Source organism: Trematomus bernacchii, unplaced genomic scaffold (genome assembly GCF_902827165.1).
Source record: "Trematomus bernacchii unplaced genomic scaffold, fTreBer1.1, whole genome shotgun sequence".
NCBI classification, from domain to species: Eukaryota; Metazoa; Chordata; class Actinopteri; order Perciformes; family Nototheniidae; genus Trematomus; species Trematomus bernacchii.
The window spans coordinates 408,105-425,003 of NW_022987724.1; the positions used below are offsets into that span (position 1 = coordinate 408,105).

Here is a 16,899-nt window from a genome sequence, read left to right on the forward strand (position 1 = left end):
TACAACAGAAAGCTTCAAGACAGAGGGTGATATCACAGGCATGGATCAAATACTGTATGTATGTCATAGTGTAGCATCTTATGTCAATCTAAAATAGGCGTAAAAAGTAGAAGAACTAGAAGTAGAGCTCAGCTAATTAAGCAATACTGTATGTGTCAATACATGTTACAAAGTACTACTCAAGAAAAGTAATAAGATACAGCTGCCATTACTATGTTTCTGTTTCCGTCAACAAATCCCCCCAAAAAATCAACAATGCGATTAGATGTAAATCTCTAGAAACAGGGCAAAAATACCTACTTTTAGTTTTGAATAAACTCTAAATATGTTCCTTAAACTGCTAGGAACTGTAGTTATTAGCAAATGTTGTTTAACCGTTACTAAAACGTGCTTTTTGGGACTATTTTCAGTCATGGTTTTGGCGTTTCTTTAAAGTATTTAAGACAGTGTATGTGTCAGTGACTCAAAATGAACAACATTGCCCATGTACATCATACTGAAGGCACATTACAGCCAGTACAACTCTGTCCCTCACTGATCACTGTCACTGATGGTTTTTTGATAGTTTTAACCATAGGTTGTGTCAGGCTTTGGCAACACGGAAAATGCTTGTAGAATCAATTACTTGTTGGATTTGGTCCTTTTTTTACAAGACATATATAGGATATTACTGAACCAGACTTTTTCAGATTCAGTTATTAAGAAGAATACCAAGTATAACTCATTTGAACTGGTCATAGATGAGCTCAGTTCATAGTATATGTGTGTAAGTATATAGAGCCTATATTGAATATTGCCTTTTCTTAAGAGATATTGTGAATGGGGGAAATAGAGTGATATAATGGACATTCTTTTCTCGACCTGACCTGTCTGCAAGTCTTCAGAATTATGAAATATCTTCATTTCAGTTCTGCGTTTAGTTTACGATGAGGAAAGTTTGGTCTCTGCTCAGTGACCGGGTCGTAGTCTGGGTCATCGATCCTTATCTCTGGAGTTTAAACCACTGTAAGAGCCCACATTAATCTGCAGACACTTGGTGAAACTGGCCTTAAGCTCCCTCTCCTCTGTCCTGCCTCCCCCTCACTGCACTGGCAGCCTTGCCCGAGAATAGGCATGTAAACCATGGAGGCCTGACACCAGTTGTTTTGACTGAGAGCACTGAGGCACTGACTGATTGTGAAACACAGGGCAGAGCCTTTAGCCTCACAAGCTGTAACGATGAAATCCCCGCTGTAAACTCAGCCCTCCCACTTCCAGAACGGACCTTTTCCAGGATGGAATTTGGAAGAATTTCTCCTATGAAAGGTGCAGTTTATCATATCAGAACATTCTCATACACACAGCGGAGAGGGTGTTCCTCAGCATTGTTACAGTGAGTCTGAGGAGTCCACACCCATTAGAGTCAACTTGGTACTTCTGATCGTTTTGAGAAGGCTTAAAGAGCCGTATCAGTGATGTGAATGAACAAACAACGCTCTAATCACCACTTTAATCACACTTCGTTTCCCATTAAAAGTCAATATTAAATAAAGCCTCTAAATAGTCTCACATTGGCACTCAGGTTGTGTAAACTAAGTAGCACTTCACATATTGTCTAAGTAGTATAACAAGGGCTGTTAACGAAATACAGTTCAAATAAAGCTTGAACCAGATGTGGTTCACCAAAGACATTTCACAAACATTTAACCCATACTAGCTAAATGTCTGACACTAAATGTTAATGACAGAATAGCTGTACTTTCTATTACTTTAAAGCCAATGTTTGACGAGGCATGCTCACACACTAAATGTATATATTGTACATGGCAAAAGATATAATCGCTTAACATCAGGATGGTAGCATTGTCATTGTGTACCAGGTTTAAAGCAGCACAATGAAACACAGAGCAAGAGCAAGGAATTCAAATGAATACCAAGTACTAATGTACAAGAGTGCAAATGTGTACAAGGGAACTGCAAAGTGTGTACAAGGGAACTGCAAAGAATGCTATTAGACATATTAATGGGGTGGGAGGATTGGATGAGGATTCTTCTAGGAAACAATGTCCAAGCTGAAACTCCTTCAGGGGTGGGGTCCTGGCAGTCCAATGTGCATTAGATCTGCCTGTTATAAATGTCCAAGAAGTTCGCCTGAACCTCAGACAAATCATACTTGCTATCTTCATAAGACTATCAAGTCTGTTGTAACAAATGCTGCCAAACATGACGTAAGGCTGCAGACCCTTTTTAGCATCCATACATGTTAGAAAATGATCTAACTAACGTGCTACAGAAATACACAGATGCCCTTTGAAGCGGTTTAACAGAGTATTTGTGTTGCTGAAGCTTTTACATGTGACCTTTTTCCCATGTCATACAGTATCTTGGTCCAGTTTTGCACACACCAGCAGCTGAGAATAAGATGTGTAGTTATTTGTGTGTTCTCTGTCTGGCTTCATGCATGTATTCGTGCTACTTTTGTCAGTGAACGCAGCAGGGCGTGTCATCATAACCACTGCATGCTTGTTACATTAACACACAAACTGAAAAAAAGAAAAGAAATCATGCCATACTTCCATTTCAGACTATATTATAATTAGATTCAAATGTTCCCTTCTTTGTATTACACTCTGTTTTACTGCTGTGACTTAGTATCTGATGCTATGTGACGCTAAAAACATAGGCGAATTATGTATTTGCGTGACGCTTAGACAGACATGATAAAATGTTCCAGATGGAGATGTGCGAAGGGGAGAAACCGATCTTCCCACCAGGGCCACAAGTCTGCCTTTTTGATCAGGCCTCATTTGTTTCTAAACTACACTTCTGATTAAAACAGCTTGACTGGGAACTGTTTCTGACATTTGAGGGAATCCTTGGGAGATTTAGAGAACAAGGGTTAGGATACTGAGCCCTAAGCACACTTGTATTTTGTTGGTGTGGTTTTAAACCTTCCCAAATTATCCCCTCACAATTCTTTTACCACCCAGATAATGATTCATTACAGTTGCAAAGCTCCACATAGGGATTTAACAACATTTGATTCCAGTAAAGCCCAGCCTGCAAGCCTTGCCAATAAACAAACATACTGTAATTAGGCTACTTAAAACCCAAAAGTTGGACTTCTCAATGCTTAAGCATCATGGTGGTCTTGATCAGAGGTAATATAGGGCAGGGGCGGACTGGGACTAAAAATCAGCCCGGGCATCTCGACCGGCTCACTTCGGTACCGCTAGTAAATTGTCAACGGGGGGGGGCCGGTGTGACTTATCCGACCGGCCCACTTCGGTACCGCTAGTAACCGGTACCGTCCGCCACTGATATAGGGATACTGACTTGTTTAAGTGAGGGAGATGTGCTTTTATTAAGTTTCAGCCATAATAATATATAAACATATATTGGCTGGATTGCCATTAAATGTTGTACAGACATGGTTATAAGACGATGTATCCAAATACCTGTGCTGCTTCTCTAACATTTCCTTAAGAGCCATAATGAAGAGACACATTAGTCTTCTGAAATGTCTCAAACGTGATGAACAATAGCTTTTTAATTGAACTGTTTTAGTTTTTATTAAAATTATAGTTATTTTATGTGTTTACATGTCTGAAAGGGATATTTTATGTGTCAAAGCATCATAATTAGGTTTGTTGCCAAGTATATTTGGAGATACATGGCATTTGTCTTCGTGTTGATGTATAACAACAAGATAATTGCAGAAGTCAAGAGACATAACATATTATAGAAACATTTACAATATAAAATATGAAAATAATAAAGCAAGTAGGTAAAAATTGATGTTTTGAAAGCGGTAGAGTTGTACGTTTTTGTGCAGGAATGTGAAATATTCTGACCAAGGGATGTGGAAAAGTTGTGTATAAGTTGTAAAAGTATAAAAATATAAAATGAACTGCGGTATGGTTTCTTGTGTGAGTCTATAGGGCAACAGACGTTTCCCTTCAGCTCAAAGAAATCCTCAGTGTTTACATCCTGAGAGAAAAAAGAAAAACTCGGGCCAGCCTAAATGCAATATCCTGAGCAGCTCCTGCACACAAGGGGGCCTGACTCCTGCAGAAACCTGATCCGCATTGGGCCCTTTAAAGGAATATGGGATGAGTCTGTTGAATGGAGCTCAGAGTGAAGTCTGCACAGAAAGCGAAGGACGAGCAGCAGCGGGACGGAGGTTGGACACAAGACATGAAACCCTGAGAGGAAGATAAATGAATGAGCCATGAGAGCGGAGAGAAAGTCGACGGAGTGAAGAGGAAGTTATGAGCCGAATTGCGACGAATTACCGGGGAAGGTGTCTGTGAAAGCCGAGTGAAGGGGGAGGAAGAGACAACAAAGTCACAAGGTAAAGTTTCTGTGAAGGACTTCGCTGCTGTGGAGCCCATTTATCTCTTCTTCGCTTCTTCCGTATCGCGCACTCATTTAATGCAGATGCGGAGGCATACATTTAACGTAGACGCGGGAGTTTGTTTGGGACTAAAGTCGCTGTGTTTTCAGAGATGTCTGAAGCCGGGTTGAGTTTTTTTTTTTGCTGACTGACGGTTTTACGGTTGCTACTTTCCTTCTAAGCGTCTAGCTAGCACACCTGTTCCTTGTGGCCTTTTTTGGACAAAAATACTGTCCACTGTTTGCCCTTGGGGTAGCTCCACAAGCATATTAAAGCTTAATCACAGCTATAAAAACCCACAAAGAAGCACTATTCTTTGTTGCTTTTTTGAGGAAACTCTGCTTCTTTATAAGTGCCACACATGCACTTTGTATCAGTATGTGCATCTGGATAAATGCTTCTGCTCCATACATCACCCTGAGCCCTCCAGCAGCAGCAGCTATGGCTATTACTGAACACCTACCCGAGCTAAATCATGAACAGAAGATATACTCTGTCCCACAATGTATGGTTAGGGCTGTCTCTTACTATAACTCATGCAAACAAAGCCTTTCTCCAGCCCTGAAGTGCTACAGGAGAAGCAAGGCTCTTGAGCGAGAGAGTGTGTGTGTGTGTGTGTGTGTGTGTGTGTGTGTGGTGTGTGTGTGTGTGTGTGTGTGTGTGTGTGTGTGTGTGTGTGTGTGTGTGTGTGTGTGTGTGTGTGTGTGTGTGTGTGTGTGTGTGTGTGTGTGTGTGTGTGTGTGTGTGTGTGTGTGTGTGTGTGTGTGTGTGTGTGTGTGTGTGTGTGTGTGTGTGTGTGTGTGTGTGTGTGTGTGTGTGTGTGTGTGTGTGTGTGTGTGTGTAGGACAGGACAGGACAATTGCAGAGGTAGATGTTTACACCTCAGCACTGAAGAATGTCAGAGCCTGTATTTAAGGCTGGGACTGATAATGAGTGTGGTCAGTTTGTCGAGGCCTGTCATTAACCTGAGCTGGGAGAAAGAGCTGCTCTCTGGCAAAGGTAGGAGGAGAGGATGTGGAGGAAGGGAGGAAGGTGGCGGGTGGGAAAGGTGCTGCAGGAGGAGAGGGAAGGAGCGCAGAGGGATGGAAAGTGAGAGGGAAGGAGGAGGGGAGGAGAGACACATAGAAAGAAGATAAGATATAAGGTGATATATGGCAGGCGGATAAACAGTAGACTGTCAGTGCTCTGTAGTGTTTTATTAAGCTTTTGGGGGGGTTTCCCTTTGCTGTATGTGTGTTATATACAGGCAGTATGAGAAAAATAAAGCACGGAAACATGTCACAGTAGAGGCACAAAATACAATTTTGAAAAGGAGCATAATAGGGCCCCTTTAATGTCTGATTTTGAGTCATTACTCCATTTGAATCTGAATTATTACAAGTTATCAATCAAAGCAGGGAAAACACTGTTATTATCAAGTTTTAAACACTAGTTTTCCAAGAATAGGATCAAAGGTTAACAAATGTATATCTGCTTTGCCGATTCCCCCCTCTCCTTTATTTATAGGTATACATCCCAGCTGCACCAAAATAGTGAGGCACTAATTCAAACAAAAGTGTGAGGCCTATTTCATCGGATGGGAGTCGACAGAGGTCCTCTTTGTTAAACATACGGGGCCGCGGAGGAGAAGATAAGGCAATATTTAACGCACCCATACTTGACTCCTCGTGCTCTCAGATAATCTGTCTTTGTCTGCTTTCATACACACAGCGATCTGACACAACTGACCTAGATTTTCACACATGCTCCTGTGCTGTTTGATGGGAATCTTTTTTTTTTAATATATTTGACGGGGTGTGTGTATGTAGGGGGGGGGATTCCAAAACATAGTGGAGCCAAGTTGGACCTCAGAAAAGACAACAACAGCGGGAATTTGAAATGTCTGGTGGGGATGATATCACTGAACCACCTAATCACTTACATCACCGCAGCTGTATGCTCAGCACTGTGTCAGTGTGTGTGTGTGTGTGTGTGTGTGTGTGTGTGTGCACATGTGTCTGTTTCCAATCTATTTCAGTGTGTATCTCCATCTGTGTCTGTCTAAACTCTTGTAAGCAGTCTCTGAAGAGTTACGACGAGCGTGTGTGGAGGTTGTAGTCAATGTAAGGACTGACTTGAGACTTGCACCCGTGTGTCTTGCATCCTCTGAATAAAGGTGCTTTTGCAACACCCAGACAGACAGAAACGCTGCATATAACAATCTCTGATAGCTCCCACATTTTGAATAAAAACTCTCCTCTCTGGATATCAAATCTCGCTCAGTCTGAGGAATAATGCAGTATAACTGTCAGTGTAGTCAATGGAAAGCAGTTTTCGGTGATGGCAGCTGTAGAAACGAGCCTGCTGGGATGGCTGCGGTGGCGTTTCCATTCAGTCGTCCTCCCGAGTGTTTGCTCTGGCCGCGGAAATGTGTAAAGTCTCGCAGCTAGATGGAAGTACAGAAGCTCCAAGGGCCTTCGTGTCTGTCTGTCTGTCCGCAGCCAGGAGAGGATCCACCATTCTGGGCTGGACATCTCTCTCTGGGTGGCCTGGGTGTTACCAAACATGGATCTAGCATGCAGATCCCGGAAAGCTTGTTAGTGTTGTTGGCTTTCTTTTCCCCCCATCACATGAATATTTCCAGTATCTGCGTGATATGTCAGAGAGAGAAGATACTGCAGGAGCAAGCAGTACTTATCAGATCGTATATATCATCAGACTCGGTGGAAAATTGTCTTCTTGCGTTTCTATAAACCATTCCACAATGGAGGGTTACACTCGTGCAAACGGAGAAAATGACTTCAGCTGAAATGTCAGCTGTAACAAAAGCTACATTACTCCCACACACACACACACACACACACACACACACACACACACACACACACACACACACACACAGACACACACACAGTGAAGATTACCTCATTCTGGTGATGATGTGGTGTTGATTTGATTCTAATGCACGCTGATGCAGAGAGGACTTGTTGCCTTTTGTAACCTCTGCTTATCCTGCTCAGTAGAGAGGTAAACTTTACACTTCAGTTGGGTTTTTGGCACTGGTTGGCATGATCTAAAACAACCTCTGCTATGTCCAACAGGCAAACAGTGCTAAATGAGTTGTTCCTGGGAGAATTAGCATGGCAGTGCTGAGAGTTTTACCACCCAATGGCTTGTTTGCACCAAGCTGTTAGCTCCTGGAGGAAAGCCTGGCCTCTTCTGTCCTTGCTTTCCCCTCTGCGGCAGAATCAAGCGTCCTGGTTTCCCCTCTTCCCAACCCCGACATACGACTTTACTTGACCTCCATACCCTGGTGTCTGTCCCGGAAAGAGAGAGGGAGAACCTTGACTGTCCGGCCTGCGTACAGCGGTCGGCTGGTGAAACCTCCACAGGCATGACTTCTGTAATTTGTTTGCTAAGCCTGTATTTATGAGCATGCTAATTGTAGGGAGTGCCATGCTGCAGTTATGGTTGCTGGACTTTGAACGTCTGCTGCTGTGCTGACGCTGTCTGGCTGCGCTTTGAGTCTGTGTTTGAATACTGCTTAACTTTTTCAGATATTTTTCATTCTATTCATTCCACTACATTTGGAGGTGACTGTTGTACTTTTTATTACTTTATTTGATAGCTTCAAGTGAGTAGTTAGCTAAAATAGTAGCTAAAATAAAAAGTGAACTGATAAATAAACATTGACATATGGTTATAGGTAAAGATATCCAGCAGCAGTATATAAAGTTATTAAAACGAGCTCCACCTTTACCAGCTGTGTTGAGACACTTTAATGCATCAAAAATCACAATACAGTCATTTTATTCATATATATTATCACGTAGACCATAACACAATGATTTTTGATGCCAATACTGCCGGTACTTTTACCTAAGTAAGATTTTGAATGTATTTTCACAATTGGTTATTGCTACTAAGTATATTACTATAATACTAAGTAGTACTTCTGTTCCTCTGTTCACTTAGCTGAAGCTTTTATCCAAAGCGACTTGAAAAAAGTGCAATACGACCTCAAAACAGCAGTAGTGCGAGTGCTTTCAATAAGCCAAACCTTAGTTCATGATCTAAACCTGAGTGCTAAAGAGAGAAATTTGAAGTTTAGTTGTTTTTTTGGGTGGATTTCAGTCTGTGATGGAAGATGTGTTGCCTAGCTGATGTCCTGATATGTTTTAAACCTATACTTTACACTTAATTTATGTAGTGTCAGTACTTAAAGAACTGCAAGATGTCACTCAAATCTCACACATCACTGCGCTCCTGTGAGATATAAGCCCAAAGCCTCATTTTATCTGAGGATAATCAAACTTTCATTGAGTTCACACAGTTGGGCCTTAACCTTTGTGAATGCGAGAAAAATAGCCACTAGTCAGCCCTCCTCAGGTAAAAATAACCTCGGCGCCCCAGTTTCCCACATTCAGCACTCGGTCCATTCATCCTCACACATTCTTTCCTCCTTTCTTTGCCGAGGCGAACGGACACCCCCCCCTCCTGTGTGGCTGTGATGGGACTGTCACGCAGAAAGACACTATTGTTCTGCGCAGGATCCCGTTTCACTCCTGCCTTGTAATTAAGAAGGGATTGCTTGGCTGGAGAGTTGTGGGTGGGGAGGGGCGAGAGACCAGGGGATTGGGTTAGTAGGTAATTTGGCTAAAAAGCAGAGCGCTGACCTGCTTTGGAGCTGGCCTGGGAGCCGGCACGCATGAACCCAACTCCCCCACTGACACTGAGCCTCCCTGCTGGGGTTTTGTTCAGTGTGTGTGGGCATGCGGAGAGACAGCAGAGGAAAAAGGAAAGAAAGATTTTGGCAGCAGAGTCCGCTCAAAACTGTGTGTTTGTTCCTGTGCACATGTGAATGTATGATTGTTTCTTTGTGGTTGAATGTCACATAGCAAAACAGAAAGTAAGAGGAAGCTTTCATTAAACTTTATAGACTCATCGTTGCTTGACTCACATGACCCCAGTGAATCATGGGAAGTGCGGTCAACAAAAGGCATTTAAAGAGGTTGAATCACTTTCTCTCGTCTTGAGCTGTAAATTAAAACACAAGCTGGACTACTTAAGTCAAAATAAAACGTTCACAAGATTATTTGTGTGTCCTGTGTGGGCTGAGAGGAGCTGAACAGAAAGAGATCTAGATTCAAGGTAAATGTGATAGTTATTAGTTTCACAATAGTTAATACCATACACCCCTGACAACAAACTCACGTCGGTCACACCATATATGACCCTTATTCAAATATGTAAGTTCAGCTACTTTGAGATTTTATTTGTACTTTACTTACATTTAAGTTCCTGTTATCCTTGTGTGAACACTTATCCAGTCTTATTCTGTTTTTCGTTCTTATCTTATTTGCTCTTATCTTTTTTATATCTTATGGTTTTTTTTCTGTCTTCCAGTGCAGTCAGGAGGCAGATTTTCTGAGTCCTCGCCATGGCCGACGTGCTGGAGAGCGGCGGGGGTCCGGGGGCCGTCAGAGTGGCCAGCGTGGATTGGCAGAAGCGCTGCATGGCTCTGGAGATGCAGCTGCTGAGGTTCAGACTGCAGGCGGGGAAAATACGAGAGCTGCTGGCAGAGAAGGTAAGAGAGAAAGTAGAAACTCCAAACTTCAGCTGCACAAACTCTTTAAAAGTTAGTCTAGTTATAAGGTTTTTACTGTGGGGAGATGTACAGAGTCGCACTACACAAACTAGTTCTTATATAAAACTGAGTTACTGCTTAATATTTACATCTATAAACTCCCACGTGTAACTATTGTGTAAGCCAGGGGAGTCAAACTCAATTTCATCGCGGGCCACATTAGCATTATGGCTGCACTCAAAGGGCCGGTTGTAACTTTAAGACTATATAAAAATACATATATAAATATATCATATATAAAATAATGTATTATATTACATTATTTTCCTCTGCATTGGATTATTATCGGATAGGGTAATAACTTCCTAATTAACTACGTCTGAAAGCAGAAGTCTAGGGGAAATAATTGCAAGTCTCTTCAGTGAGAATGTCACAAAATGATTTAAAAAGAAAAGCCAAATTCTGGAAAAAAAGTCAAAATCAAAAAAAAAAGTGAAATTTTGAAAAAAAGAACTGACATTTTTTTTTTTTAAGTGAAATTTGGGGGGGAAAAGTGACATTTTGAAAAAAAAGTAACATTTACAAAAACAATTCTAAGAAAAAAGGCATATTTAGAAGAAAAAAAGTCAAATTCTGAGAAAAAAAGTCAAATTTGAGATGCATTGTGGGACATGTAGTTTATGGGCAACGTGCTTCTGTAAATCGGCATGTAACCATATAATAAACATATTATTCTTTGCAAGCTCTTGTGGGGCCACAGAAAATGAAGTCACGGGCCGGATTTGGCCCCCTGGCCTTGAGTTTGACACCCCTGGTGTAAGCTAAATGAGCTAGCTTAATTGATAAAACTACCCTTTAAGAAAATATGACATGGAACATGGGGGATATATCTGACCTAAAACATAATCAAAATACTGTATTACAATAAAACATGGCAAGATTTAAATATATATTCTATAGAAATCAAACGATATAACTTGTTTTACAACACATGGGGTCAATTAGGTTATCATAATTGAATATTTTTTACTACTAACTCTGAAAACAGAGAGTTTTATATTTCATTTGCCCTAAAACTGGAGATTGTGAGGCTATGGTGACCTTTGGTTTATACTGTTGGAGTTTTTGTTTCCAGTGGGCCAGTAACATCCCAAAATGTTACTAATAGTCAGGTCTGAAAAAAGACTGAAGACAATGTGCTCAAGCATACAAACCTCAGTCTGCACTTTCTTTTTCCATATATTTCATCTGGAGCATTTAAAGTCTGTATTCAAAAGCAATAGTGGAGAGATAACAGGAAATGAGGGAAAGAGAAGCAGCCAAGGTCAAACCAGGGCTCTGCCGTTCATGATCTAAACCCGAGGGCTTCCAATATTTCATCACCAGTTTGAAACTTACATATATTTAATGAAGCAAACCAGTCCCAAGGAGAGTAGATCACAACTTACTGTAACTGAACATGTTTAAATATCAAGTGTAGGAAGAGCAGTTCAGATTGAATTTGACTCAGAAACTACGCCCAGCTCCTCTTGGATGAACATGACATTCCCCAAACAGAAGGGAAATGCAGTTTGTCCAAAGAGTACTGAGTCCAGTTTGCAGATGTTCCAAAAACCTGAGCTTTGTCTCTAATCAGAGAAACGTAAAATGTGCTTTTGATCTCATCTTTCACATCACTACCAAGAGGAAAAGACTGGAACTGAGAGTCACAACAAAGATTGACCAGTACATTTAAAGCTGGGGTAGGTAAGTTTGAGAAACCGGCTCGAGATACACTTTTTGTTATATTCCATGGAATGCTCTTAACATCCCGATAGCAATGAATATCTTAAGTGCTTTGACAAAAAATCCATCAAAAAATGTCATCTGTGGAAGCCGTAGCGCTGTAAAAAGCACGACCAATCATGGATGATCTACCTGCCTGTCAGCCTTCCATCTGTGCACAAACTTATCTCGTGCCCTCATTGGTCATGTGCGCGTTCGTGTGTGTTGGAAGAGGGGCTCTGTAAGGAAGTCTGAAGGAAGTGGCAGATTTTTTCCGGTTGTGTATTTTCAAATTCTAGCGATCTCGAGCTGGTTTCTCCAAAATTACCTACCCCACCTTTAATGTTTCTATAAAAGACAACTATTACATCTGTTGGGTTTATCATCAAACACTTAAAGTGGACCTATCATGCTATATTTAAATGATATATTGTAGGGCCATACCTATATAAGGTATATTTATACGTTTCTGTTTTCAAAATACCAAACAGATCATGCATTTTAGCCATGCCTCATTTCGCTCTATGTGCTGTTTGCTGTCTACGGGGCTGATTCTGCTGACCACGCCCCCCTGCAGGAGAGGGGAGACGTGCTCTGATCAGCTGCTGGGCTGTCAGAAGAGGGGGAGAAAAAGAGATCTCCGTCCTCCGTGTTTTATTATATAGAGTCGTTATTCATTTGTTTTAAAGCTCAATAAATAACAAAGAAGACCTTTGACCGGCACTTTTCTAATTTTGTCCGGAAGATTTAAACTTTAACGGACATCTTGATCGGCGAAAGAAACTGAAACTGAAACTCTGCCGCACGGTCCCCTCGTTCCTTGGAAGAGGCGGAGAGGTGGGTGTTTGTCATCTGCTGGTGGACTAACCGGAGAGAATTACAGTGCTTGCCTCGACGGGGAGGGATTGCATTGAATTAAAGCAGCGGGAGCAAACGCTTGCCTCGGGGAGGGAGAAAAAAAGCCACAGCGGAGAATAAACAGAAGGGTAACCATGGTAACTATGGGCGGGAAGTCTTCTTTGCTGCTTTTGTGGCAGACTACAGCGCCACTTACAGGCCTGGCATATATACTACAGCGTCTCCAGCGCTTTGGAGCGGCAATGGCCGGCCGTGGCCCAACCCTACATTCCCCTGATAGGTGGAGAGTTGGCCCAATAGCCATAGCGCCACTTCTGTGACGACATAGAAGTGTTCAAATCTGGATCAGTTTTTATCAGATCCGTTGCAGCCCCTTTTTTAGAGATTTGGGTATGGAGGAAAATAGAGAGGGTTGTGTTTTCTGACACTTGGTGAGTTCCCTGGAACACCGGGGACACATATTCATGTATAAAAGACGTACAAAAGTGCATTTTGCATGATAGGTCCCCTTTAAATGCATAGATAGAAGGTTCAGAGAGCTAAGAGTTATCTGGATTTTGAGGAACATTTAGCTTGTTTGTTGACCTAACCTACAGCACGTACCAATGATTTGGCCTTAATAATGCTTAAATGTTTAAGCGTGCCGTGGTATTGTAAAGATTAGTCATGCCGTTCCACTCTCATCTGCAAAACAATCCATGCCACAATCAACAACACTCTGGCCAAACACTGTGCAGGCCTCGCTGCCTCATCATCCCCTTCTCCTTCTGGCATTGTTTTTAAGTGTTTTACGCACGAGAACACGATTAAAGCATGTGAATCAGTCAGAATTACAGGTGTGGATGACTGTGTGTTTATGTGTGTGCGTAAAGACAGATGGGATTACTCTGCGTATTTGGTAAACATTTTTGCTCCACTCATTCTGTGTCATCAGAGTTTGGCTACAGTTTGAGCCAAGAGGAATATTTAACTCATCAGTGATGGTGCTTAAATTAAGGTTTTAAATTAAAGGTGCGGCTGTTGTAAAGTCGGACTACCAGACATTTTGGAAAGTAATCAGCTGTCATCAATACATCAGCTCTGCTCTGGCGATTTGTCGGTAAAAGAGTGGAAGTGTTTGGATTAGAGGAAGGAGTGAGTTTAGTTGCAGAAAAACAAATCTCTTGTGTCAGTTTTTTCATATGTTCTTTATAAACTTGTATATCTCGGAGCTGATTTTGTTTGCAGCGTCAGAGTGTTTTAGATTTCTGCTTCATCTCTGGTTCATGCAGTCGGTCAGCCGGATGTTTACGGTCCAAACATAACAAATGTGTCTGATAAGAGCAGGACGACTCCCTGCTGTGTCCTCTTGTCAGGTCCAGTCAGACACACACACACACACACACACACACACACACACACACACACACACACACACACACACACACACACACACACACACACACACACACACACACACACACACACACACACACACACACACACACACACACACACACACACACGGATGCTTCTGGTGATATGGCAATATTTCAAACCAGCAAGCAAGGGCTCCTATAATGCCAGCTACCGATGACTGAAGATGTAGAAACAAATATGTCACTTACTATTGATTGATGGTTTAAAATGAGACAAATAAATGAGGTGAGGCAACAATGCTAATTATTAGTCTAATGAACATGACACATTTTGTTTATTTTGGATCAGTCCTACGCACACTTGTATGGCACTTGGTGTATTCATAAGCAGCAGAAAATAGTGCCCATAAAAATCACACTGTTATCCTGTTCGAGTGACATTTAATAAATTCTGCAGCACCAAGGTTACTTAACCCTTTAAAAAAAAAATGAAAGTATATACTTGTGAGCTTTTTTTTAATAGATTAAGTGTTCAGCATGAGGTAATGGGTTCAGCAGGGAATGAGAGGTGCATTGATGTTAACGAGTTTTGGTCTTTTCATGGAAGTTTTTTCAATAAAAATGTAGAATAATATCGGGATTATCCCTTCACCACTCATAAAGCAATGGTTTCATGTTGCCTTATTAAGAAGTACCCAGAGTCACACATACACACTTGTACAAAGTAGTGTTTGTTCATACATGCTATATTTTCATTTCAGCCATGACGCCAAGAATAGAGTGGAGTTCAAGCTTCCTGAAAATTAACTAATTACTTTCTAGTTAATAGCCGGCATACACAGTAATGATTGTTAAATGTCCTTTTGCGAATGGTGCCAAGAAATAGGCTGATTAATCTCTCACGTTTTCTTTCACTCCTCTCATATACACACACACATACACACACACTCTGACACACAGAAAGCGCTGAGCGGGTTTAAGTGGAGGCCCGTGCTGCTGAGTGTGTTTTTCTGGTAATGTGTGTGTGTGTGTGTGAGGGGGGCTACCATGCCGTCATGTTATTACTTTTTGGAAAGTCTGCTTCACGCTCTTCATCTCGTCTTTAGCCAAGTTAGGAGTGTTTAACGCATTGACCCACTTTGGTATGGAAAGACATGAAAAAAAGAGAAGGTTGACGTGGTAGCCTGTGACATGGCGTTCATCCCCCAGAGACTGAGTGTGTGTGCGAGGGAGAGGAGAGAAGGAGATGCTCCATTTGCCTTGTGAGGAGTTTAACAGGACAAGTACTCCCTTTGAGTTTTTACTGCGGATTAAGAAAGTGCAATCGACAGCTGGCAGCTGCTGTAGTATGAACACAGAAACTTCTCAAAACAAGAAGAACTAGGGAGGTGGCCAGGAGAGGATGTAGTCATTTCCTTTGGGGATCAGTAGAAGTGATGCAACTTAATAAGTAAAGAGGCCCTATTATGCTTTTCGGGGTCTTCCCTTTCCTGTAGTGTGTTATATAGGTTTGTGTGCATGTAAATGGTCTGCAAGGGCTAGAATCCCAAAGTTTCCTCCAGAGGGACTTTCTCTCCCACACACTACCCCCCCCCCATTAACACATTGTACATGATAGACTAAGGGGCGGGACATCTCTACACAGTTGACCAATCACTACAGAGCCGACCGGCTAACCAATCAGAGCAGACTGGGCTCTGGTTTCAGACAGAGGGTGAAAAGAGGAAATACTACTCAAGTCACGATATTGCCTTCTCAGGGAACGAGAGCATAGAGGAAAGAGTATCCAAAACGTAATTTTTTTTACTTCGGAAAGTCTTAAGGCTGTGCCACAATATAAAAGTGCCTTACGTAGAGGAATAAGACTTGGGTGGTATTCCTACTCCAAGTTTTTCCTTTCACTACTTGGATAATCTAATAGTGGACAAATGACATGAACCTCCATACGTCTCACATGGCTGGAGCAGGAGCACACTGCCGTTTGACTCGGAGGTCACCAGGTTCATGTGTGTGTGTAAACATTTCTTTTCATGAGAGGATTTGTTTGCATCAGCTCCTACTTAATAGTTAAAAAGCCTTAGTCAGTTTTTAGTTCAGGTCGGTTGCTTATGTGCATCTCCTGTGAAGAAAAGTGAGGAGCTCGATTTCTCTCTTGTCTTTGTTTGACCTCTTTATCAGCTTGCTCACTGATTAAAACCCCCTCCTATTTGTCTTCATATTAATGGTTAAAGTTGATTTAACTGAAGCATTAGAGTTATCGGAGCATTATAGGCAGGGGTGCACATAACTGGTACGCAGGTACGCATGCGCGGCAACAATCTGAAATGCGTACCGTCACTTGTGTCACAAAGCGCATTTGCGTACCGACGTACTTGTGAAGCTTTTCCAGAAGGCGGTTAGATCACCGGACGACAGAGTCGGTCTCCGTGTGCACAGACAGGGCTGCTGCTGTTAACGTCGGTCTGGACAACGGAATTGTGCCAAAACTACGCCAACCGGCTGCGGAGGGAGACTCCCCCCCCTTCACTGGAGAACTGCGCTAAAACAGCTGATCACAACGTTCACGCGTTCACGTTGAGTGGAGCCAGAAGTTGGAGTACCAAACACTGACTCCAGGTACTCATCTGAGTACCTCACTGAGAAAGTTATGTGCACCCCTGATTATAGGTCACTTTGTTGAGGTCAAACTGTGTGATGCCTTTTTTCTTTTGTTGTTGACCCTTTCTCTACTAGCCTGTTATTCATCTTTCCCTTATCTGTCCACCCTGCCCTCTTTTGTACAGGGATTTTTTAACATTTAATGATTGAGCTCCAGTGATTGCTAACCATCAGCTCTGCTCAATGGTTAATGATTAAAGTCAAGATGCCGGTAGAAAACTCATTGAACTGATTTCAGTAAAACCAACTCTACTGTTTTAAAGGAATTACAAATTCTTCCCATTTGTCCTTTTTACCATTTAGTTTTTAGATTCAGATCA

The 16,899-nt window shown here is 41.9% G+C and overlaps 1 protein-coding gene across 1 annotated transcript in view; it reads left to right on the forward strand.

The window, feature by feature from the left end:
- The first annotated feature begins 4,074 nt into the window (after positions 1-4,074).
- plekhh1 (pleckstrin homology domain containing, family H (with MyTH4 domain) member 1) overlaps positions 4,075-16,899 on the forward strand; it is a 43,244-nt gene continuing 30,419 nt past the window's right edge. Inside the window, exons 1-2 of the mRNA XM_034144466.1 lie at positions 4,075-4,333; positions 9,761-9,941. Coding sequence (XP_034000357.1) covers positions 9,795-9,941 — 147 coding nt within the window. The 5' untranslated portion in view covers positions 4,075-4,333; positions 9,761-9,794. The remainder of the gene's footprint in view (positions 4,334-9,760; positions 9,942-16,899) is intronic.